The sequence below is a fragment of the Trachemys scripta genome, chromosome 5, assembly GCF_013100865.1.
Source record: "Trachemys scripta elegans isolate TJP31775 chromosome 5, CAS_Tse_1.0, whole genome shotgun sequence".
Taxonomy (NCBI): Eukaryota; Metazoa; Chordata; order Testudines; family Emydidae; genus Trachemys; species Trachemys scripta.
The window spans coordinates 91558714-91584947 of NC_048302.1; the positions used below are offsets into that span (position 1 = coordinate 91558714).

The 26234-nt window shown below is 41.7% G+C and overlaps 2 protein-coding genes across 17 annotated transcripts in view; one reads left to right on the forward strand and one right to left on the reverse strand.

Annotated features, from left to right (window-relative positions):
- CORIN (corin, serine peptidase) overlaps positions 1–2246 on the forward strand; it is a 261755-nt gene extending 259509 nt beyond the window's left edge. For all 9 annotated transcript variants that reach the window (XM_034771341.1, XM_034771332.1, XM_034771335.1 and 6 more), the window contains one exon: positions 920–2246. In XM_034771341.1, coding sequence (XP_034627232.1) covers positions 920–1102 — 183 coding nt within the window. In that variant the 3' untranslated portion in view covers positions 1103–2246. The remainder of the gene's footprint in view (positions 1–919) is intronic.
- A 6374-nt stretch (positions 2247–8620) lies between these two features.
- Positions 8621–26234, reverse strand: part of ATP10D (ATPase phospholipid transporting 10D (putative)) — a 101937-nt gene continuing 84323 nt past the window's right edge. For 7 of the 8 annotated variants that reach the window (XM_034771348.1, XM_034771350.1, XM_034771344.1 and 4 more), the window contains 9 exons: positions 21006–21190; positions 18467–18776; positions 16610–16686; positions 15946–16071; positions 15204–15404; positions 13307–13387; positions 12940–13044; positions 11314–11501; positions 8621–9888 (listed from right to left, as the gene is read on the reverse strand). In XM_034771348.1, the coding sequence (XP_034627239.1) occupies positions 9375–9888; positions 11314–11501; positions 12940–13044; positions 13307–13387; positions 15204–15404; positions 15946–16071; positions 16610–16686; positions 18467–18776; positions 21006–21190 (1787 nt within the window). In that variant the 3' untranslated portion in view covers positions 8621–9374. Of the gene's footprint in view, positions 9889–11313; positions 11502–12910; positions 13045–13306; positions 13388–15203; positions 15405–15945; positions 16072–16609; positions 16687–18466; positions 18777–21005; positions 21191–26234 lie in introns of those variants that run through there. The other variant, XM_034771352.1, reaches the window with a different exon arrangement.

Consider the following 26234-nt stretch of genomic DNA (forward strand, 5'->3'; position numbering starts at 1 on the left):
GGTTATTTAGAAATGGACTCAAACATTTTTGACCCATTATTTATTTCTATTGGTACAATCAACTTTGTGACAAACTTGCATACAATCATAATCCATTTCAGAGTCCGTGACTGTCCATGACCACCAAAATGGCTGGTGTGCCTGGCCCCTGCCCCAGTTGCATCAGCAGAGTTTAGGTATGGTAGGAGGGGGGAGGCAGGCTCTGGGAAGCAGCAACATGCCCTTCGCTCAGCTCCTAGGCAGAGGTGTGACTAAGCAGTTCTGCATGATGTCTCCACCTGCAGGCATCGCCCCTACAGATCTCATTGGCTGCGGTTCCTGGCCAATGGGAGCTGTGAAGCCGGCACACTGGACAGAGTCAGCATGTGGAGCTGCGTGGCCACACCTCCACCTAGGAGCTGAGTGAGGGGGATGGCTCTGCTTCTGGCAAGGCGTGGAGCTAGGTTGGGAGCCTGCCAGCCCCACCATTTCCCCCCAGGCACACAGCCACCCCATGTCCTTCCCCTAGTACAGGTCCTTGGATGCCCGCTGGCACCTGCCTCCCCAGGCCAGCCCTCCCCAGATTGAGTCAGGGCTACATAGTAAAAGTCATGGGCAGTAAACTAAAACATAGCCTTACTTATGAGCTACTGCTTAAAGCCTCTAAATAGTAGTGTGTTTTAAGTAGTAGGCTGATTTTTTTTCTTTAGTTGGTGTGAATATTTTTTTGTATGAACATACCAGCCAACCAAACCTTATTGACATTGTTTCAAAATATTAACAGTCGAGTTCGTATGCTGTTGTAGAGATAAGCTGAAACCTATTTTTACAGCTGCATTAGTCATGAAAAGCAGATTTTATAGAAACTCAGATATAGCTTGAGCCATAATGGCATTGGCTGTAACATCCACAGGTTGTGTTTTTCCCTCTCCCATTACAGGGCGACAGTGGAGGACCTCTCGTTTGTGAGCAGCCTGCAGGACGCTGGACATTGTTTGGTTTAACCTCATGGGGCTCCGTCTGCTTTTCCAAAGTTTTGGGACCTGGAGTTTATAGCAACGTGTCACACTTCACTGAATGGATTGAAAGACAAATATACATTCACACCTTTCTACTAAACTAATGCCAGAAGCTGACACACAAGAGGCAAAGATCAATGGCCTTTAAACATTGAAGATTGTGCAATCACAATTCTTAAGAAGAAGTTGCAAGCTCTGTGTTGTTGATGGGGAGGTATGGAAAATGCAGCATAAATAAATTGATTAAACTCTCTGCCCCTGGCGATACGTTGGGGCACAACACTATTTTTGTAATCCTTTTGACTTTTCCTTTAGCTGTATTGTGTGCATTCCAAGCACCACACAAGGCTTAAAGGAAGAATCAGCCAATCTTCTGCCTTTCAGACATTTAAATTAAGCTGTAGCACAGACTTAGTAAAACTATAAAACTTTTTAGGAAAAATAAACAGTAGCACACACAGTTTTAGCCTACAATTCTTGGAGTGAAGAATAAAATCAATACATTCTCAAAGATGACACTGAGGTCTATATTAAAATTAGCCCTTCTCTGCTACCTCGAGTTTGCTCCCATGTTAGCATAGCAGGGCCTTGTCAGAAATACAACCATCATGGGAGAATGTGTAGTTCTTTGCAACTGATAAGTGGATGGTTTAGATACTGTCACACTACAATTAAGCCACATAGTTCAGACTACTGTTAAGTGAAACATTTACCTCTACAATTCAATACCTTCTGTTTTGATTAACCTAATGTAACCTGTACCAGATAGTGTCCTATAGAAACAGTCACAGTATTCATAAAAGTAGTTTAAAAGTCCAAAACACTTAATATTTAAGTCACTGTTGCATTGCAGTTTCACCTAGTGACATGACAGTATGTTTCATTGTATATTATGGGCTTAGGGGACAGCAAAATAACTCTCCCCAACCTCTAAATATTACAGCTGCATCCAAATTTCTCTAGTTCAGGGCTGCATCTAACTCATGCAAGATAAGATAGATTGTCGACATCCTAATCTCAAATGCAAAAAGGTGTGGAAATTACAACTTCCAGTAGCCCAGGCTCCATCTTTCTCTGTAGGACCAGGTCCTCAGCTGGTGTAACCAGGTGTAGCTCAGTTAAAGTCAAAGGAACCATATTGATATAAACCATCTGAAGCTCTGGCCCTTAATAGAGTGGAGCTGGGTTCTGAAATACAGGATTTTTAGGGAGTTTTGTTTTCAGTATTAGGAAAAAAAATTGAAAAAATGCTGTCATAAAATGAACAGCCTCTCCTGCCGTCTCTGTTCACCAAAAGATGTACTTAAAGTTGGCTTTGATTTTATTGTAAAGCACTGGAACACTTAAAGCCATTCTATGTATATGTAAGCACTGCCAAGAAATAATAATTAAGGTAATTTCTTATTTCCTCATTGATTACTTGGGCCTCAGCCTACCACCAGTTTTCTAGCAGAACTCCCCAGTAAAATAAAGGAGTTCTGCTTAAAATCTGGTGGCACCATATAGCCCATTGAATATAATCACCTTTGTTAGGAAAGTATGCATCCCAAGTGGCATTAGAAAGGAGGAGTAGTTTTTTTTTCCCAAATAATTTCTGCCACAACATTCCATGTAAAGATGATATTTGTAATTTTATAATTGTATTTTTATACTGCTTTTCCCCCTCTATATGTGCACATAATAATGTATGTAGGTTTTAAAGAGTCAAACTTACTCCCTCCTTCCAATGTATTAGTCCTTTCCTGAGTATTGTCATAACTCTGACAATCAGAATTATCTAACAATTGTATCCCCATTTTAAGGTGATAAAACACATTTGTTGTTTCATTTCTATCACAGCTACAGCTCCACATGGAATTAACATTGCATCAACTAGGTAGATTGTTTAATATGGGTAGAAATAAACACAATATGTACAACAATTTTCCAATAATTTCTGTGATCTAAAATAAACATGTTTTTATTCTGGCCAGAGACTCAGTTCAAATGAAAGGAGTTAGAGGCAAGGCGATACCTCTACTCTCTTGTGATTGTGTTTTTCAAATAGCCCTGAAACCATATTGGCATACATGTGACAAGTTACTTACTATACTACTGCTAGCCTTTTCTTAGCACAGTATCAGTCTGTTCAGGTTCTGTCTCTACAACTTACCCATATTTCTCATGGGTGTTACCAATAAAGAATATTAATAGGAAGATGAAGAAGTGTGACTGCTTACAAATATTTTGGATTAAATTACATTTTTGTAGTGGGAAATTAAAAAAAAAAAAAAAACTTACTAAGCCATATAATCTTCTCTGAATATCTTTAGATCAGTATTTCTCCAATAACATTATTTCAAAATGATTAGCATTGATATGGACAAATAATAGGCAGAGTTTCAGCACAATGTAAATGTGCAGAGAGCAAAATATCAGTTGTAACGTAACTAGAACTAGACAGAAAGATTCCATGAAGCCTTCCATCCCCTGTATGTTACAGTTGTACTTTCACGATGACTTTGAATCAACTTGTATGATAGCCTGAGGCTGTTAGTGCATTTTTACTGAAAAGCTATGCTTGAGGTGAATGATTATTTTTCACTTTGTACAAGAACACAAAGTTAAAGCTAATGCTTCAGTGTAACTAACCTTTCAACTTCACACTAATGTTTAAGACACATACATCATAAATGGAGTGAGAACATCTGACTAGCAAACCGGCCTCATTAACACCACGTTTTTTCCCTAGCTTTAATGTCAAGCCCCTTGTCATGGAGTGGCCCTTCCAGTTCCCAGGTGCCCTCTGGTGGGCTCACAGCAGCCCTGCAAGCAGTCCCTCACCTCCGTTTCTCCTCTTGGTGCCTCGAACTCAAAAAGAGGTTTTCATAAGTCCAATAACATAAACCAGATCCTCAGGACGGCTGTTAACTTAAATTTCAAAATCAAACACAATCTTCCTTCCAGCCTCAATCTGGACACAGATCGAAACTCCCCCGTGTCTCAGGGTCTTCCCTGCTATATAGCTTCCTAGCTGGGGCGTCTTCCCTGCAGGGGCCTCTCACGCTCTAGTTTCCTGAACTCCCCTCCACCCACACTTCTACCTGAGGACTCTACAGCTTCCCGCTGCTCTTATTGAGGAAAATTGGGATTCTTGCTCAGGTGTGCCTCTTCAGTAATCAGGGTTGGTTGACCCAGGCCTTTAATCTTTAAGGGGCAAGCCACCTATTATACCCCTTGAAAGCACTACTGTTTGCACAACTGGACTATGGACAGTGTAATCAGAAATAGTGAAACACTTTATCATCTCCCTGTTACAAAGATGACAGTGGCTGGTGGTGTGTGTGCTCAAACTCCATTCAAATGGTGGGATCTGGTTGTCTGTACCGAGACTAGTTTCACAGATTCACCTTTTTACAACAGTCAAACTACGTAAAGTAAAAAAACCTTGCTATGCGGAAAAGACACCTATTAAATGAAGGGCATTACTTACTTACCAGTTTGCAAAACAGTTTTTGTCTTAAGATTTATTACTGGCTAATGCTGCTATTGTTAAGATTTTTTTTTTTTTTTTAAACATTTCCTTTATGGTTCTATACTTTCGGAGATTTATAGCAACATTAAAATTTGCTCTGGAAAACACGAATATAAAAAAATCAAAACACAAGTCAATCAGGATTTGCTTGTACTCAAGATTAAAAAAAATAAACATCAAAATTAAAAGTGAATTTAAAAAAAAGGGATTGTGCCCATTTTTATGCTACATAAAGGTGGCCAGAAAGATAGCTTTAAAAGACATTTTTTAAAAAATTAAAAGTTCAGGTCATGTATAGCTTGGGAAATTTAGTGCTGACGGATGAAAAAAGTGAAGTGGTAACATCCCAAGTGCTAACATTTAGCTGTTAAGAAAGAGACATTTACTCAAACTGATTAAAAACATTAACTTGCAGGGTTGATCTACACAATTTTTTTTTTTTTTAACCACTTAACTGTATAAGTGCAATGCCCTAGGCCTGGTCTGCACTTAAAGTTAGGCTGACATAACTATCACACTCAGGAGGTTTGTGAAAAGTTCACCCCCCCACTCCCCCACAAAGCCATAACTATGCCAACCTAACCCCCACTGTAGACACTCTACGTCAATGAAAGAATTCTTCTGTCAACCTGGCTACCGCTGCTCAAAGAGATGAATTACCAGCATCAATGGAAAAACCCTTTCTACCATGGCTGGGAGCAGCTACACTATGGTGCTACAGTGCCCTAGCTGTGCACAGTGAAAATACAATACAAGTGTGGATACAGTTTATACCAGTATAAAGATGCTTATGGTCCCGATATTTGGGGCTGTGTGTTATATAGGCACCCATTACCCCCCCACCCCCGTTCCGATTTTTCATACTTGCCGTCTGGTCACCCTATTATGCTACAATGGATTCTCATAAAATGACTTAGGCCCTCTCTAAATCAAGGGAACACACATCTGTATGTTATCAGATTACGGTGCATTGGTATAAACCTTTTATGCTGGTGCAGCATGTTTTCATTAGAGTTTTGCGCCAGTGCAACGATGTCGTTTTGTAGTGTATTACACACACACACACACACGTGCAGGAGATGGTTCCTCAGTTTTTCTGAAATCCTTTTTCCGAGCTGTTCAGCATATTTAGAGTTATATGTACTAGTCAGAGGATTAAGACTTCAAAAAAATTGAGGAACTATCTCCGGCACCTCACGTGTTCTTGCACTATCTGTTCTACCTTTGTATTTAGCTGCGATACTCTGAATACCTTTCCCAAACCTGAAGAAACGCTCTGTATAAGCTTGAAAGCTTGTCTCTTTCATCAAACAAGCTGGTCCAATAAAAGATATTACCTCACTCATCTTGTTTGTCTAACATCCTTGGACCAACATGGCTACAACACACCAAACAAAAATAGTTAGAGACGTCCTTACTGTTCTCAACTGCATTCTGAAAAAGGAATTGTTTTAGAATTAGCACTCAATGATAGCATGTGGTGACCTAAATTTGTATGAACTTATAATAATGCCTTTAAATATCAGTTCAACAGCAACCCACCAGTCCTCATAGCATTTGTTTAAATTCTTTCAGAAATCTTAAAAAGGTGAAGAATAATGTAATGTTAAACATTAAAAAAGAAATCTCATGCTGCAATTAAAAGGCAGAGGCCTTCCAGTACCCTAAAGTACCCAAGTACAAAACCCCCCCCCCCATACATTCTTGCAATTTTGCAAGCAAAAAATTTCAGAAGGAAACAGAACAGAAAATGGGCTCAAATACTAATAATTTAATAGGAGCTGCACTTTTTGAGTTGTGTTTATTTCAGTAGGCCCTAGTGGACTCTAATAATTCCCTACATTGCTGCATGAATTAGATATGTAACATAAAATAATTAAAAAAACAAACAGGCAATATTTTAAACAGCCTGGGCTTAAGAAACAGACTCAGATTCTCAACCTGTGGTTCCTACCGGTGGCTTGCAGAACAGCTGAAAGGTCATATGGTGCTGAATCTCTTTCGTGTTTCCAGTCGCTTCTATAGGAATCTAGGTGGTTAATTTAAAGAGGAGTCTGGAGGCCTGCAAAAGCAGCTGATCGCAAAGATGATGAGTCATTCAAGCCACCTCTACTGGGGCGGCTGTGATATAACAGGATGTCTTCAGGGACTGGAGTGCCAGTGGGACTGGAGCTGTCAATCATCCTTTGGAGAAGACTATCCAAAAGAGAAGGAAATGAGGTAACGAGGCAGCATATCCTGGCGAATGAGCACCAAGTGTCAAGAAGTAAGTGTAGGTAGGGCAGAAGGGATTGGGCCAGCCAACAGAGAAGCACATGAAGGGGAGCCAGGGAGAGAAACAGAAGAGGTGTGGGAGGAGGATACAAATTATATGAACAAAAGGAGATGCAGTGATTTGTTCTTTCAGAAACAAAAACTTCATATTAAACACAGTTAAATACGCATCATGCCACTCTTCTATATTCTACCTGAAGAGTTGCTGTAGCTAACGGTCTATGTTATTCAGCTGTCAGCGTTAAGGTGCCCATGTGACAGAAAATGGGAGGAGAGGTCTGTACTATGAAAAAATCTGAGAATCCTTGCAATAGACCAGTGTGTTGATGTCCCCTAACTTAATGGAGTTTTGCTTACAACTAAGGTTGGGGGTTTGTCACAGAGATCATGGAAGTCACAGACTACGTGACTTTCTGTGACCTCCGTGACTTCTGCAGCGGCCAGTGTGCCTGGCAGCTCTGTGGGCTGCCTCCACTCAGAGCAATGGCTTCGTAGATCCCATTGGCCGGGAACCGTGGCCATTGGGAGCTGCGAGGGCAGTGCCTACAGGTGGAGGCAGCCACGCCTCCGCCTAGCAGCTAAGCAAGGGGGATGTCACCGCTTACGCGGAACCACCCAAGTAAGCGCCGCCCAGAGTCCGCCTCACCCCGTCCCGTGCCCCAACTCCCTGTCCCCTCCTACACCCAAACTCTGCTCCTGCTGAGGATTGGGGGAGACGTGGATCCAGGTAAGGAGCCTGCCGGCCCCACCAACTCTCCCCTCCAGCACCAGCAGGGGTTCCGGGCCATGCGTTGCCATCCACCACACCTCCTCCCCAAGTTTTAGTCAGGGGTATATAGTAAAATCATGGACAGATCACGGGCCGTGAATTTTTGTTTACTGCTCATGATCTGTTCGTGACTTTTACTAAAAATACCCGTAAGGCAGGCTATGTTTTAGTCACATCACACAAACAGGTGCGCGAGATTAAGGCAATAGCAGAATTTTTGTTCAGCGATATAGGTGAGCGAGGGTGCTACCAAGACAGTCAAGCTCACCTGGATTGGCACCCAATGTTCCTATAACTCCATTGGTCACACAAGAAACTTCTAACATGATCTGTATGAATCTATAAAGTTAGAAGCCATTCTCAGCTTGGAGAAAAGTAGTTGGCCAAAAAGTAGTTAAGCAACACAACAACAAAAATGATACTGGTTCATCTTAGGAATATTGTGAGGCATGAGGCAAACAGATGAATCGCTCCAACCACCCAAGAAATGCACTGATTCGAATGAAATATAAATTAAATAAATGAAGGGAGCTCTGATGGTACAAAATTGTTATTATGATGTTTACAGTGCTCAGACAGACTCTGATTCAGGAAAGCAGCCATGTTCAGGAGAAAACTTCAGTTCATGCTTAAAGTCAAGATATCCTGAATAGGGATGGACTTAATCAGGTGCTTAAATACTTTCCTGAATCAGGACCATATTGCAATGGTAAACATGACATCAAAAGCTTGAGACATAGGTAGATGACAGGCATGGAGGGGAGATCTGTCAGTTGTTTGTTTCAGGACTCCAGCTCTCTTTTTTTGTAAATAAAGAAAATAAATTGTCCGGGGGGATGGGAAGATGGATTTCCCCTAGAAGAATCATTATTCTCTTCACCTTCCAACGCCCCCCAGGCTCCTGAAAGCTGCCCAAGGAGATGACAATCTTAGCAAAGCCATGGTTCTTGGGAAGGGGGCATTATCCTAGGCTGTGTCTTCATTAATGATTTTCAGGAAGTCACCAGGGACAGTGTGAGAGGTGGAGCTTTCCGAAACAACACTAACGAGAAGGTTAGTCAATTGGCAGGTGAAAAGGTAGAACTTATTTATCCTCACAATCCAAGTGAAAAACAAAAACCACAGCAAACAGGAATTACTGAGAGTACAACAGACATTCAGAAACCAACTTGGCCCTGCTTGTGCTAAGCAGCTCCAGACTTAGAAATATCCAGATCCTTTTGTACCAAAAAAGTGAGAGCCCACATGATACTGAAGGTTTTATTTTTTCATAAAATGGACTTTGAACATGGCCAATGTGTTCTGTAAATCTTGCTGGTATGAACCCTCCACATTGATGTGAAACCATCACACAAATATTATGATCACAAAGAGAATGATCAGGATAAAAAACGTTTTGCAAAGAGGTTCCTGGAAAGTGCAGTGGACCTTACCAGCACTAGTTGTCATCATAACATCACTACAGATCACAACATTGCAACAACACTGGGTGAAGCTCAGGATGACAAAGTCAGGGTCAACTGGTAAAAGTGTCTCCACCAGGACAGCCTTTAAATTACATCACTGTCATTTTTATCAAAGTTAATGTTATGCAGTTAGCATGTACCAAAAATGATGAGTTCTTAATAAAGCTGGTACTTTCACAATGCTTCATGCCCATTTAGGATACCTCAATAAGTTACTTAAAAGGTTAAAAAAACAAAAGGCTTCTGAATAAATTTGTGCATCAACTGACTTGACCAAAAAAACCCAAAACCCACCATTAACAAAAAACTCGAATGTAATGTAATGCACAGATGCTCTTGTTTTTTTAAAACAGTTAACATTCCAGCTTTGCAGGGCATGTTAAAACATCCTGTTCAGTCAAAGAACAATTCAAACTGGCCTTATTTATTAGAGAAATTTCATTGCTGCCCTTTGCAAAAGTAAACTCCGGGACGCCGGCACAAGAATTATTAGTGCCATATGTTTCTGAATAAGTTTCCTTCGAGGAGTTCAAAAATGCAGCTCTCTCACAAGTCAGGCTGTTCACATCCCTGAATTCATCCTGTGTGTCTGATCTGAAAGAAGCCTTCTGCACTGACCTGTCTGCTGGACAGGTATGAAAAGGTGTCTTAGACACTGGGATGTATGAAGAGAGGTCAGTGCTTTCATCTTCAGCAGACCTGGAACACGCATGAGTGCCCTGGAAACCCATTCTACATGTCCCAACAAGATCATCCTTCCACTTCTTAATTGCTTCCTTCTGCTCCTCAGGGTTCAGTCTGTCAAGGTGCTTGGCTCTCAACACTGGAGATGGAAACAATGCCCCTTGAAGAACTCTGAACAAGTATCTAGAATATAAACAGGGTTTTACAGTAAGCCATTCAGAAGCAGATTCAAGCTCTTCTCAGCAATGCTAAAGGACCAAACAGGAGCATGCAGGGAAAGGAGAGGAGGCATCACTCCTATCACCCAGGCTGCAGTGATTGCCCTGTAATCCCAAAGCTGCAGTAGCCCCTGCAGCAATGACCTTTAGGCTTGCACACATAAATAAGTGTGCCTGCAGTTTTGCAAGAGAACAGGTTATTAGGACCAAGATTTTTAAAAGTGATCACTGATTTCAGTGCCTCAGTTTTTTGCGTGTTGGACGTGACACCCCCTACGCTCTGGTTGTCAGAGACAGTGTGTACTTGCACTGCAGCTGAAGTCAGTGGGAGCCGCGGGCTCTCAGTAGTGCTGAAAATCAGGCCCTGCGGGTCTCAAAACAATAACAGTCTGTTCTGGCAACTCTGCTGAAACTTCTGGCAGTGGGAGATTGAAAGTGACTCAAAAAACCTTATTTATAAAAAGTCTAAAAACTTTGCATTTAGTCTACCATGAAAAATCAGCCACTCCTAAAACCAGAACCCTTACGTTTCACTCACTAGTTTGTTTGATTTAAAATAGCCAATGTGTTGAAAGCATTCTCCTGCCTTAGCTCATTATTGCTACAGAAAAAAGTCACTTTGGGGATTTGATTTTTAAATTAATTTAGGAGGGAAAGCAAGTGGCTAGTGGCACCATCTGGAGCCAGGCACAGTGCGGAAGGGATTACGTGGGCTTTACTGATACAACTCAGCCCAGGCCTACAGTACCACCATCAGCTGGTTTAGTTGCAAGGTCTGAGCCAAGGTTGAAAACCAGAGTGATATGTTTATGTCCTAAAGCAAAATGTGTATCCTATGTATGCAGTGCCCCAACCCACAATTGGGAGGGACAAGTTGTACATTCCACAGCAGTAATCTCCTAATAACTTTTAGGAATCCACAGAGATTTTTTGAATGTTTTGTCCGTTTACAAAAATCCTGGGTTCAAGCTTTTTAAAAAAAAAGAAAGAAAACATTTGGAAAAAAAAAAAAAACTGTTTCAGTAATAAAAACAGGCCCATAAATAGCTTCTCTATGGCATGTACATGATTTGCTCTGCCGTCTTATATAACTTCTTTGGATATAAATTCTGACCTTTGAAAAGTGATTAAGATAAATTATTGACTTAAACATGAGAAACAGGATTTAGACTAAGTCATTACAGCAATTTTATACTTGTTTAAATTTAACTGGAGAAGATCCCAATTAACATTTCCTGGCATACATATGGGCTCATTTATGCTTGCACTACCAGGCTGTGCAATTTTATATGTTCAAAAAGACAATACCACACCACAGAGATTTATAGTATCATAGCCACAATGAAAACCAGAGCCGGTTAATACTAGTGGTTATAAAACAATAAAGTACCTCGGTAGAAGAGCAACACAAGTAGTAATGATGCAAACCAGATAAAACACTGGGTCTGTCATGTGCTTTTCCATGATCCAATAGGGATTTGATGGTGGATTACAGGTTTTGCAGATTGCTCCAAAAGTCAGTACGAAGACAAAGTAAAATAAGATGCTACCTATCATAACAGCCATGTGTATCCAAGTCTATAATGTGGAAAGGAGGGACAGGGGAAACAAGACAAGAATCAGAGATTCAGGATTAAAGTTATTACAAACAGAAAAGTGTATACCTGCATGTGTGTACGCGCGCGATGGAGACACACACACACACACACACACACACACACACACACACACACACACAGTCTTGAACTGAAGTAAATCTAAATCAGTTCAGACAGACAGCATTCTCTTGATTTTAGATCAAATATTCCCAGGGAGAAGGGTTTCTTCCCTCTCTAGTTGACAGGAAACACAGCCATATAATTTAAATTCTTCCCCCCCCTCAACCTTTTTTTTATTTTTGTCTATTAAATATACAATTCAGGATACCGTGGTACAAGACTTTTTAATGCTTCAGATGACTGCATTACTCATAAGCATCAGAGTAGGCCTTTACAAACAAGCAGGAACAAAATCTTCACATGATACCGCTACACAGTTTGATTTAAACACAGAATAACTGTATATTTGTCTTGGATTTCTTTTGTTCAGCGATATTTGTTTTGCAATATAGAGTACATTAGTTACTAAGAAAATAATCTGTTGCTGGTCCAACAGCTTGCTGACATCTCTAAAATGTCAAAAGAAGTTCATTTGTGCCATTCAGAGAATGGAGACATTAATATCATCCATAGTTTGCTAAACAAAGGGATTTTTGTGATGGTTGTCGTGCCCTCCAAATCCAAGATAAAAAGACTTGGCTTATACACACAGATCTTTCAGCCAAAAGACTTTAGAATACAGCTTGACATTCCATCTACTGTGAAACAACTCAAGAATGAAACTGTCTTTTTTATTTATTTTTCTGCATTGAGTAAACACCCACCATCCTACATCCTCCAACTTTAAACAGGATGATTACATTTTTCTCACTATTTTACCCTTATTTGTTTAAAAAGGAATTAAATTAATCCAATCGAATTGGAATACTATCTATTGTTATCTTATGGCATAAAACAGCTCCTTTTATTCCGGCAGGGAAGACACCTTTGAATTGTTCATCTTGGCTACAAACTGTTTATCGGTTCCCAGCATTCAAAACCAGCATTCCCCATTTGTTGTTTCTGAAAATCAAGCCTTAGGAACTGATAAAGGGAGGGTCTCTGTTTTCCCCTTTGCAAAACTAAACGTACAGCACCAAAGCAACGGAAGCTATTAAGAGCAGGATTATTTTGTTATTTATTAACAATACTGGTGGCAGAGCTTGCTTGCCTTACTCATGTGAGTAATCCCGTTGGCTCCAATGGGCTAGTTATAGGAGTACTTACTGCTCACATGAGTAAAACGATCAGCATTCCACCCTTAATATATTTATTTGCTTTCATATATAGAGTTCTTCCCTTGTTTAGTTTTAATGAGAGTTGTATACACACACTGGGGAAAGAATATACCCTTTAGAATGCATGAAGAACATTCTTACCAAAGTTTTACTCTCAATCAGGAGGTGCAGTAATATTATGAAGAGTGCTGCTGTGTTTAACGGGTTTCCAAAAGAAAAGATGTCTATGTCAGAACCACGATAAGTCTGCAGAGTAAGAGACACGCTAATTGATATATTCTATGCATATAGTCCTAATATTTTGCCATATCACATTCCACTGGGATACAAACAGCTGCAATACGGGATAAATTTACGTATGCAAAATTCAAATGGGTCCAATAATTATCCTCAATTTTAACAGTGCATGAGAAAGTGCAACCAAAACCCCTTAGTTAGATTTAAAAACCACATCAGCAAATTAGAGAAAATGACATGTGTATTAATACAATTCAAATCCAGTACTTACAAAGTAAGGCACAAAAAAGCAAACCAGGCTTTGGTAAAAAGCATCCAGCAAGGTGATCCAGAAAGTTGGAGGTGAATATATCTGAAGAGGAAACACAGGAGGTACCATTGCCTCAGTGAAATGAACAAATCCCAGCAGCCTCAGCAGTAATACATTTCTGACTCTGGGAAAACTAAATTCCTATCGTCACATATAATCATCTTGTTTGCTCAAGCGCTTGGCAGCTCTACTTACTGCACTTTAAAATGCTATTTTAAGACGATACAGACAGTGAGCCCCTCTAGGGCTAGCAAACTCCTAACCAATATCCCACATGTTAACATTGCACAAAAAGGAGACATTTATTGGTTGTCTATATGGGAAAATCAACTAAAATAGCTCTTACATAGCTTATTTTGATCAATTTCCCCATATAGACAAGCCCATAGTGAGATGGTCATGGTAAAAATGAGAGAGCTCATTGTAGGCATACAACTAATTACCAGAGATTATACCAAGAACGGGATGTGGACCTTGGTGTTGCAGCAGGCTCTGCTAGCACATCCCCAGGACCACGTGGAGTCCCATTAATCTTGGCGAGACGTCTCTTGGGCATAGGGGGCTGCAATAGCAGATGCAGGACCTGGATCATAGTTTGTAAACCCCTGGGGTCAGACACACAGTTGTCTTCTGCATTTTGTACAGGGCTGAGCACTGAAAAGATCTGTCCTTTGAAGAATGTAAGCTATAGCATGTACAATATAAAAATCAACCCACTAGTGCAATATTGTGATGCAATTATTTTATAAAACATTTCCACTTGTTTTTACATTGTGCCTTTCACTCAGAATGCCTGCCTCAATGCACTTCATAGCAAGAGATAAAGGGAAATACAATTTAACAATGGTTCCAGAAGAGACAGCAAGGCAAAATGGTAAAACAGGACAAAAATTAGACCCTGCTCACCTCACCACCTTTTTTCCCCTTCTAAAGAAGCAGTGGGCTACAGCAAGGATCTACAGCTGATGTTAGGTCATCAGCACGCTGCATGCTGGAGCATTTTTTAGACTAGGAGCCATTAATCTGGTGATGTCGGCTGTTGAGAGGCCTACAATGGTCAGGAAATGGTGAGTTTTAGGCTCAGAGTATGCTGAATGCCCCTCTAAGCCTGCTATTGCTATTGCATCAGCAAAAGTCACTAGAATATGGTACTTTACTTCCCTCAAAATTCATACGAGTAAAAACTTTGCTACATCTCATGCTGAGCAAAGCAGAAATCAGTGAAAGGCTGAATGAGTTGCCTCGTTTTAACTTTAAAACGATCTTTTTTCAGACTAACGTGATTGCTAATTTTAAACATGTCGTTAAAGTTTTCCTGCTTCATTGCAGGCACACACGAAATATACAGAAGGGAAGTGCGAGAGGGAGGAAGCAGTGAAGTCCAGGACAGCAGGAACCAGGAGGAAAGGAACCCAGAATGATGGGATTTAGCTGAAGATGGTCCCACATGGTGCAGTAAATTCTACTCTGTTCAGGTTCTTGCACTGTGCTCATCACTGTGGTAGCTGAGCCCTTCAATGACACTGAAGTACAGGAACCTTAGTTTCTAGAGATCTTGTGGACAGCTGTCTCTCAACCATTGTAAACTGGGCATTAGCCAATACAGAACATACTGGTAACAGGATATTCATCTAGCTCACAGCCTCAGCCAGAGCGCTCCTCTTTCCTACCCACCTCACAAGACAGCAAGAGGCCTGACTAATGACCTCTGAAAAATAGCTTTTAGTTGCATGTCCCCTCCAGATGGTTTAAGACAGGAAAGGTGTTTTAACTGATGAGGAGCATGCAGCAGAGAAAAAAACCTGAAACCAATTTTGAGTGTCTCAATCTGGCTCAGACCAAGGATTCTTTAACGTACCTGAGACTTCTGACCAGTCACATAAAGCTCGGGTAGCTGCATGAGGATCTCTGCAGAGATATCTTTGTCAAGAATGCCATAAATGATGGGCGGCACCGAAGTGAAGAGGAGGTTGAAGAAAATCAAAACCCAATAGTCGGTCATGGATGTTCCCGAAAACCCACAAAAGAACTGGTACCAGAACAGGAGGTTTACATAGGCCTAACAATTCAAAGACAAAAGAACAAACCAAAGCCCACAGCTGAGCATTATGCAAGCTCAGGAAAAAGAGGACAGATCTTATCTCTGTATTGTTACAGGTGGTCTGCAGGAAATGAAATATACACTTGCTTTCCATATAAATATGCCCCGACACTGCACTTAAAATATAATTTTACCGGTAAATGTCTTAGTATTTCAAAACCCATTGTCCAGATGCGTAACTCATTCAAATATTCCTCTTGTCACTGCCTCCCAGTAATGACTACAGATAGCTTTTTAAATAAAACAGATAAAGCTTAAGTGATTTTAAATGAATCTGGAGCAGTGAACTCATCCAAGGCAGATGGACAGGCTCAGCCCTCTGTCAAAAGAGCTTGAAAGTTGAGTCCCTTAACGCTTGTCTTTTATTTCTGACAATTATGCATTTATTCTACTGTCTCCACCTTCAAAAGCCACAAGGAAAACCAAGCAAGAATAGGTAACCAAATCGCACCCACTCACAAACTGAGAACCTTTTCCCAGATACTCTGTAGCTACATACCACATTCTTGTAGAAAAAATAAAGGATCATGTTGGCCAGCCTGGTGTAGCACCAGTGACCATGGACAAGCAGCAGCTTGCTGAGGTGTTTGAACTGCGAAATTGCGAAGTCACTCGCCATCACAGCCTGCAACACACACACAAAGAAAGAGTTGTTATACCTGAACAGTTAAAATACCAGACGTGATGTGCATCAAATGCAGACAAATGAGTGGGGCATTTATATTATATTGCTACTATTTATTGTTCATACGGACTAAGGTAGCACCCAGTGCTCTGTTCATCTCAGAGCCCCTACATGCTAGAGGCTGCACAAACACAACTCTGACTAACATCTCAGATGTAGGAGGCCAAACTCTGCCTTCATGTACATCAAGGCCAACTTCATGTGGGCTCCGTGTGTTGGCCAGGAACAACAGGGAGAGTTGGAGGAACAGGGTGCTCAGTAACAAGCAATAGGCTCCCTCGTCCAAAAGCACAAGCCCCTGCAGCGCTCTGCCTCTGATTGCTTCTGGAAAAGCACTCGGGCTTGGGAGTGCGCTCAGAACACAAGCTGGTCCCTTCTGTGGCAACGTATTGTGTAGCCTCTAAACCTCAAAGCTGAACCCTGATTCTATTTCAATCTGAGTCCGGTTTGATTTGCAGCATTTTTTTGTCTCCACTACCTGCATGCCTTCTTGGCCTGAGAGTCCCACTCCGGTATCAGCCACTTGGATCATACTGACGTCATTGGCACCATCACCTTCCAGGGAGGGCAGGGGGGAGGGAGGGAGAGGAAGAAGATAATCTTAGTTGGAACACAATGTGGAGGTAGCTCTGCTGGCTAATGTAGTCTACACAGAGATGGCGAGAGGAGACAAAGCTATCAGAACACTGCCCAGAATACTAAGAATTATTGTTCTAACCAACACTGTAAACTATGGAATACCCCATGAATAGAAAGCTAGTAATGGGAAGCAGTGGATTTTACAGGAAAATAGTGCCCAATGGATGTTTGCGGTTACATTTTTCAGAAACTCGCCGATACCTTGGGACAGCAGAACTGGGATCTTTGTTAACTCTAGCTCTACGTGAAAGAGACTGGACCATTTCCTGCCTCTCCCACACATAGACTCATAGACTTTAAGGTCAGAAGGGACCATTATGATCATCTGGTCTGACCCCCTGCAAGCTGCAGGCCACAAAACCGTCCCTACCCCTTCCCTGGACTCTGCTGTTGAAGTCCCCAATCCTGTGTTTTAGTGACTTCAATCGGCAGAGACCCTCCTGCTAGCGATCCCTGCCCCATGCTGCGGAGGAAGGCGAAAAACCTCCAGAGGCTCAGCCAATCTACCCTGGAGGAAAATTCCTTCCCGACCCCAAATATGGCGATCAGTAAGACCCCGAGCATGTAGGCAAGAGTCTCTAGCCTGACCCCTGTTAGCCATTATACTATTTACCTACCATTGCTTGGTATTCCTTGGCTACTATGTTTTACCATTAAACCATTCCCTCCATAAACTTATCTAACTTAAACTTAAAACCAGACAGGTCCGTCGCCCCCACCGTTTCCCTCGGAAGGCCGTTCCAATATTTCACCCCTCTGACTGTCAGAAACCTTCGTCTAATTTCAAGCCTGAACTTCCCCACGGCCAGTTTATATCCATTCGTTTTCGTGTCCACATTAGTACTAAGCTGGAATAATTCCTCTCCCTCCCTTGTATTTATCCCTCTGATATATTTAAAGATAGCAATCATATCCCCCCTCAGCCTTCGTTTTGTCAGACTAAACAACCCAAGCTCCTCTAGTCTCCTTTCATACGACAGGTTTTCCATTCCTCTGATCATCCTAGTCGCCCTTCTCTGCACCCGTTCCAGTTTGAGTTCATCTTTTTTAAACATGGGAGACCAGAACTGCACACAGTACTCCAAATGAGGTCTCACCAGCGCCTTATACAACGGAAGCAGGACCTCCTTATCCCTACTAGATATACCTCGCCTAATGCATCCCAAGACCGCATTGGCTTTTTTCACCGCCACGTCACATTGTTGACTCAGTCATCCTGCGGTCTACAAGGACCCCTAGTTCCTTCTCCTCTTCCGTTACTTCTAACCAATGCGTCCCCAACTTGTAACTAAAATTGTTATTAGTCATCCCCAAATGCAACACCTTACACTTTTCACTATTAAATTTCATCCTATTTCTGATACTCCAATGGGATATTTGTGATAGAGAATGGCAGAAAAACTCCCCTCACGTACCTCTTAAAAAAATGAACTGATAAAGTACCAGAGAAAGCATCAGTATTACTGTTATTGCAAGCCTAGGATGAAAGGCTTCCAGTAACTAATTTAAGGGCCAAATTCACTGGCAGTATTGACTCAGTGGAGTTACACCAGTTTATGAAATGAATTTGGCCCAAGGTAGTTCATCTCTTCCATGGGTAAAACGTATAAGAGACAGCAACAAAAATATTAAAAATAGCTCCTCTTTTTTCCAGGGAGCAGAAATAACCAAGCTCGCAGCTGGGGCGGAGACTCACCTACGGCTAGTGTCATCACTTTCAACCTGTTTCGCACCAGTTTGACCACTTCACTTTTCTGCAGGGGCGTTGCTCTGCAGCAGACCACAGCCCGGCACCTCTCCGTGAGTTCCAGGAAGATACTTTGCAGGCTCTCGTGCAGGGCATATTCTAAAGTCTTTCCATCAATAACCAGGCTGGCACTGAACTCTGGAGCTTGGGTGGAGGGAGCAGGAAAGACGCTCGCAAGTTTGGAGTTGTGATTTTTTTTGGCATACATACTTTTTTGGATGTCTTCTAAAATAGCGTTCATCAACAACGCACAGGTGTCCTTGTGTAAGGCAAAAAGAAAGGATGTTACATCAGACTATCTTCTGCCCTGACCTCAATTGGCTCTCCAGTTCTATTGTTTTTTAAAATTACAGATGGACAGAGTTTGCTGTCTGCAGAGAAGGCCAGTTCAATCTTGTTTAAGCAGACTGGTGTGGATTTTGCACTAATCAGGAAAATATTTACTGGACTATTATGTGAGTAATGACCATTAAGAATTCTGTAATATAAAATCAGGCTTATGAGTTATGAGTCTTTTGCTCTCTTAATTTGTTTACTTTGGAATGGAAACCCAGGGATACCTTTCAAATCCAGGTTAAAGGTGACCTGCAAAGCCTTCCAAAAAAATTGGCCTTGTACTTTTTTTTGTTTTGTTTTGCTTCTTTATAATCTATCAAAAGGCCCAAAAGATTTTGGTAAAAAAAAGTTTGTGTCTGCTTCTAATTTTACCTAGACATATCAACAATGTCAAGTTTTGCTGGAGGACCTCAGAGCCTGTTTATTGTTATAGCTAACACCCTAACCAAAAAAAGCGAAGTGTTGCATCACTAACCAAGGCATCATTTATCCAAATTGTTAAGCAACTGTGGAAGGCAGATGGCTGTGAACAAAAATAAATATCCAACAATTGTTTATAGAATGACTTAAAAATCCCTTCATTTTTCAATCTGTTGTTGCACTAATTATCCAGTTACCAGAGAATCTCCCAAAGAAGGCAAGCCCTGAGTTTCTAAGGTATAGTACAAGCAAAACAAGCAAGCAAGCACACCCCCCTCTTAAAACACATTCTTTAAAAATCATAAAGAACAAAAGGTTATCACATGCCCAGTCCTCCCCACACACATGTATTGAGCAAGCAGCGGTATAGCAGTAAAAAAAGACGTGGGTAAACCAATCTAAACTAAACTTTAACTAAACTCCTTATTTCCCCAAGGAGAAGTAGGTAAACTCTGTGTGCCCATGTTTACCCTCAACTGCAATACTATTTTTGCAGGTCACTTAATCTGGATAATGACTAGCCATTTTTTTCTTTAAAATTCTATCTTAAATAGCTCACAAAACAGAATCAAAATGCAATTAGTTATAAACATCCAGCAGATGTCACAATTATCAAGCAAGACTGATTTTGACTCCCACTGCAGTTGCAAATTTGAACACTGTTTTATTTACCAAATGACTGAACTATTTTCAAAAGGAGAAGGAAAAAAACATTTTCTCCATTAAAAAATACAAGCAGATTAATGCTCTGGATCTGTGTGTAATACCACTTTAATGAGATAATTCCTTGTGTATTAATGCTAATCAGGCAGGGCTGAGGGAAAATATGACACAGAGCAGCAAAAAATTAAATTTAACAATTTCTGTGTCAATAATTCTTTGATCAGTGACTATATTGGAAATATACCTATCTCATAGAACTGGAAGGGACCTTGAGAGGTCATTGAGTCCAATCCCCTACCTTCACTAGCAGGACCAAGTACTGATTTTGCCCCAGATCCCTAAATGGCCCCCTCAAGGATTGAACTCACAACCCTAGCTTTAGCAAGCCGGTGCTCAAATCACTAAGGTACGTCTACACTTACCGGAGGGTCCGGCGGCAGGCAATCGATGTTCTGGGATCGATTTATCGCGTCTGGTTAAGACGCGATAAATCGATCTCGGAAGTGCTCGTCGTCAACGCCGGTACTCCAGCTCGGCGAGAGGAGTACGCAGCATCGACGGGGGAGCCTCCCTGCCGTGTCTGGACCCACGATAAGTTCGGACTAAGGTACTTCGAATTCAGCCACGTTATTAACGTAGCTGAATTTGCGTACCTTAGTCCGAAGTGGGGGCTTAGTGGGGACCAGGCCTAAGTTATCCCCGCCCCCCTAAATTCCTAGTATACTTCAAGGTCTAGCTTTCTGCAAACATTTATAAACATGTACATTGTATCAACATCTTTTCCTAATACAAAGAGAAGTGAGACACTGCAGTCAATTTAAATACTTAACAAGCATTTAGGGGTTGTATTTAGAAACAGGTTTCTGTAAGACAAGTGTAAAATATACTTTATGCACAGGATGGGGGGAAAAGACCCTCAGTTTTTCTGTATACAAACGACATTTTAGAAAATGTGTAATTTTTTAATTTTTTTTTTTTTAAAACAACGCTTCTAGTATAGTCTGACCATCATTTCTGGCAAAAAATTGTTTGTGGGGCGACAAGGAGGGCAATCTCATTTTCCACTCACTTTACTTAGCGATTTGAGGGTGAAGATTTTGTCATCTGGCTCCAATAACCTGCAAGCATACGCGATATTGACAGCAGTCTCTTGTTTATCTCCTGTCAGCATCCAAATTTTGATTCCAGCTTTTCGCAGTGCCTCTATAGTGTCTGAAACACCCTCCTGCAGGCGATCCTCAATCCCAGTGGCACCTGCGATAAAAAGCACGTGGATTCAAGCAAAAATTAAAAAGTCAAAACAAATAAACATGGAAAATTCTAATTAGTCATTGAGTCATAGAAATTTAGGGCTGGAAGGGACCTGAAAGTTCATTTAGCGCAGCTCCCCATGATGAGGCAGCACCAAATATACTTAAACAATCCCTGACAGGTGTTTGCCTAACCTGTCCTTAAAAACCTCCAGTCACGGGGATTCCACAGCCTTCCTTGGAAATCTATTCCAGTGCTTAACTAGCCTTATAATTAGAAAGGTTTTCCTAATATCTAACCAAAACTTCCCTTGCTGCAGACTAAGCTAATTACTTTCTATCCTACCTTCAAATGGGCAGGAAGAACACCTGATCACCATCCTCTTTCAACACCCCTTAACTGATCTGAAGATGATCGTCATGTCCCCCTTCAGTCTCCTTTTCTTAAGGCTAAAAACACCAAGTTTTTTTACTCTTTCCTCACAGGTCAGGTTTTCTAAACCTTTTATAATTTTTGTTGCTCTCCAATTTGTCCACATCTTTCCTAAAGTGTGGGACCCAGAACTGGACATACTACTCCAGCTGGGGACTCACCCAGTACCGAGTACAGCAGGACAATTACCTCCCACATCTTACATACAACACTCCTGTTAATACACCCCAGAATGACATCAGCCTTTTCACAACTGCATCACACCGTTGGCTCATATTCTATTTGTGACCCACTAAAACCCCTAGATCTTTTTTCTCCGGTACTACTGCCTAGCCGGTTAGTCCCCATTTTGTAGTTGTGTATTTGAATCTGCTTGCAATCTATCAAGGTAGTTTTGAATTCTAATCCTGTCCTCCAAAGTGCTAGCAACCCCTCTCAGCTTGGTGTCATCCACAAATGTTATAAGCATACTCTCCACTCCACTATCCAAGTCATTAATGAAAATATTGAATGGTACTGGAATTGGAAAAGGTTCAGAAAAGGACAACAAAAATGATTAGGGGAATAGAACAACTTCCGTATGAGGAGAGATTAATAAGACTGGGACTTTTCAGCTTGGAAAAGAGGCGACTAAGGGGGGATATGATAGAGGTCTATAAAATCATAAGTGTTATTTACTCCTCCTTATAATACAAGAACAAGGGGCCACCAAATGAAATTAATAGGTAGCAGGTTTAAAACAAACACAAGAAACTATTTTTTCACGCAACGCACTGTCAGCCTCTGGAACTCCTTGCCAGAGGGTGTTGTGAAGGCCGATACTATAACAGGGTTCAAAAGGGAGCTAGATAGATTCATGGAGGATAGATCCATCAATGGCTATTAGCCAGGATGGGCAGGAATGGTGTCCCTAGTCTCCGTTGCCAGAAGCTGGGATTGGGTGACAGGGCATGGATCACTAGATGATAACCTGTCTGTTAATTCCCTTTGGGGCACCTGCCATTGGCCACTGTCAGAGGACAGGATACTGGGCTTGATGGACCTTTGGTGTGACCCAGTATGGCCGTTCTTATGTTGTACTGGATCCAGGAGAGATCTTTGGCAGGCCCCCACTAGATACAACCTCCAAGGTTCCCACAAAACCATTATTGATACTTAGTCTGTGAGCTAAATTCCCTGTAAGCAGTGCAGCCATGCAGCAGCCTATTTAGCGCTGCGCAGGTGCTCGGAGAACCTGCCCGGGGACCTGCCGTGGCTGGGGGAGGGGCAACCCTCCCCTGACCTAGTCCAGCCCCCAACCTGCCATGGGAGGGGCGCCCCTCCCCCAACCGCAACTCAGTTTGAGGCTGGATCCGGCCCCAGGTGCAGCCGAGGCGAGAGTCACCTCCCCCCCCACCCAGGTGCTGCTGTGAGGAGAGAGCTCTCTCCCCGCCGTAGTCCTGGAGCCCCCACCTGCGCCCCAAACCTATCATCCCCAACCAGAGCCCTCACCCCCTGCACCCAACCCTCTGGCCCCCTCCCACATTCTGAACCCCTCAGCCCCACCCCCACCACATGAATTTTGTTATGTGCACCAATGTGAAGGTGACATGTCACACACCACCTCCATATTGGTGCACATAACAAAATTCATTCCTCACATGGGTGGGGAAAATTAAAGGGAATACCAAGTACATTTTTTCAACCAGTTTTGCACCCATTTTATAGTAATTTCATCTAGAGACCACATTTCCCTAGTTTGCTTATGAGAATGTCATATGGGACTGGTAAATGCCTTACTAAAAATCAAGATACATCAGGTCTACTGCTTCCCCTCTATCCACTAGGCCAGTAACCCTGTCAAAGGAGGAAATTAGGTTGGTTTGCATTATTTGTTTTTTTACATATCCATGATGGTGGCTATTCCTTAACACCCTATTATCCTCTCAGTGTTTACAAATTGATAGTTAAACAATTTGTTCCAGTATCTTTCCAGATATTGAAGTTAGGCTGATTGTGCCTAATTCCCTGGGTCCTCTTCATTCCCCCTTTTTAAGGGCAAAGTACCATGTTTGCCTTTCTCCAGTCCTCTGGGACCTCACCCATCCTCCATGAGTTCTTGAAGATAATTGCTGATGGTTCTGAGATTGCTTCAGCTACTTCCTAAAGTACCCTATGGTGAATTTCTTCAGGTGCTGCCAACTTAAATAATTTATCTAAATATTCCATAATCTGTTCTTTCCTTATCCTGGCTTACACTACTTCCCCCTTGTTGTGAATATTAATTGTGTTAAGTATGTGGAAACAATTAACTTTTTAGTGAAGACTAAAGCAAAATGGGCATTAAACACTTCAGCCTTCTGCTTGCTCTTGTTCCTAATGTATTTATAGAACCTCTTTTCTCAGTCTCTCTTATGTCATTCTCCAATCATAACTTATTTCAAGCCTTAGCCTTTCTGACTTTGTCCCCACACGCTCATGCTATTCTTTTGTACTGATCCTTAGCAATTTGTCCATGTTTCCACTCACTGCAGGATTTTTTTTTTAATTCAGGTCATTAAAGTGGTCCTGATGCAGCCACATTGGCCTTGTACTAGTCTTCCTATCTATCCTTTGCATTAGGATAGTCTTCTGTTGCACCCTAAATATTAACTTTTAGAAACTACCAGCTCTCTTGAGCTACTTTTTCCCCTTAGATTTTCTACCTATAGGACCTTCCTACTAGTTCTCTTAGTTTGTTAAAGCCTGATCTGTTAATTTTACTGTCCCTATTCTGTTGCTCTCACACCCTCCTTTCCTTAGAACCATGAAATCTATCATTTCATGATTCCTTTCACCCAAGTTGCCTTCAACTTTCAGATTCAAATCCAATTCCGCCCTATTAGTTAGAATCAAGTCTAAAATATCTGCCCCCCCCCCCCCCCTTCTGAAACAAAAAATTGTCCCCAACACATTCCAAGAACTTATTGGACATTTTGCATTTTGCCTTATTATTTTTCCTGCATATGTCTGGGTAGTTAAAGTCCCCCATTAATACCAGGTCTTGTGTTTTGGTTATTTCTGTTGTTCCAGAAATAGCTCATTCACCACCTTCTCGTGATTTGGTGATCTATAGTAGACTCTTACTGTGACATCACCCGTTTCCTTCCCCCTTTTATCTTCACCTAGAGGCTTTCAACTCTTCTGGAGCTCAGAACAAATGTGTACATTCTTAATGTACAATGAAACTTCTCCTCCCCTTTTTCCCTTCTTGTTCTTCCTGGACAAACTAGACCCCTCTATACCAATATTCCAAACCTGTGTAATTCCAATTAAGTCATAATCTAGTTTATGTACTAATACTTTCAGTTCTTCCTATTTCTTCCCCAAACTGCTTGTATTTGTGTATAGACATCTAAGATGCTGAACAGATTCTCCCGCTGTTTCTCCTCTTGTTGCTCCTCCAAACTTAATTTTCCATTCTCTCTCCCCACAACTTTTAGTCCTCTGTCCATTGATAAGCCTTGCAAGACTGAGAACTTTCATGTGGCATTTTAGCACAATACTGGCAGATTTCAAGTTGAAAGATTGTCTGGGATTTTAGCACAATGCTACTGTCTAACACCCAGTCTTAACAACAGACAGAACCGTGTCAGGGACAACTCACAAGGCAGTGTATCTGAACAGCTCAGAAACACACTCATGTCCCTGAATCAGCAAGGCGCAGGGACATGTTTTATGTCCTGTCCACACTACAAAATAGAACTGTGTTGTAACTTGCAGATACGGTTTGACTTGCAGGATATCTGTGGCATAAGAGATTCCCGCAATGGGAACTAAGTTGTAAAACTAAGCAAAGACCCCCCACATGCCAGAGTGGTTGGGTAGAACCATAATTTACTGGCTTTCACTCCACAATGACAGAGCAAACCTATCTGTGACTGCATGGTTGAAAGAAAAAGCATTCACTGTACGGACTTGTCTTTCCTTCCTAGTGCCCAGTTCTGATAGACAATGAACTGCAATGCAGCGGAAGACTGAGATAGGGTAATGGGGACATGGGTCCTATGGTCAGATAAACCCTTGCTTCTGCTGTTTCATCAAGCAGCTGCCACACAGCTGATTGGCCAGCGGCCAACTACGCACTCGGAGACAATGCCTTCAAGACCCCTGCTCTTTCAGTGGTTGGAAGTCATTTCACTCAGACTCAGCTGGCAGGCGAGAGGAACAAAAAATTATCTTCAGGGTTGGGAGAGTACATTGTCTTAATACAGCCCTGCTGCAATATTGCTTCCTTCTCCATCTAATCTAGGGCAGATTAGAAGTATATACTACTGGGACCCAGCTTTGTGCACAGTGCAGCACCATAAAGAAACAAACACCCCCTATGGCACAGAAAGGATATTCTTACTGGAAATTACATTTTATTTCAATAGAGATTTTAATAAAGTGATTTAATTTTGTAACTGTGGGGCCCCATCACCTGGTACGCCAAAGGACTGGGACTCCCTGTACATCAGCATGGACTCCACCCTTCTCTATGGCATTTCTTCAACCAGGGACTATGGACCATCTCAAGCCTCTGTTTGTGACCTTGATAGTAACTGGATTGACTCCACCTGTTCGCTCTTCGTCCTCTAATGCTACTTCTACACTG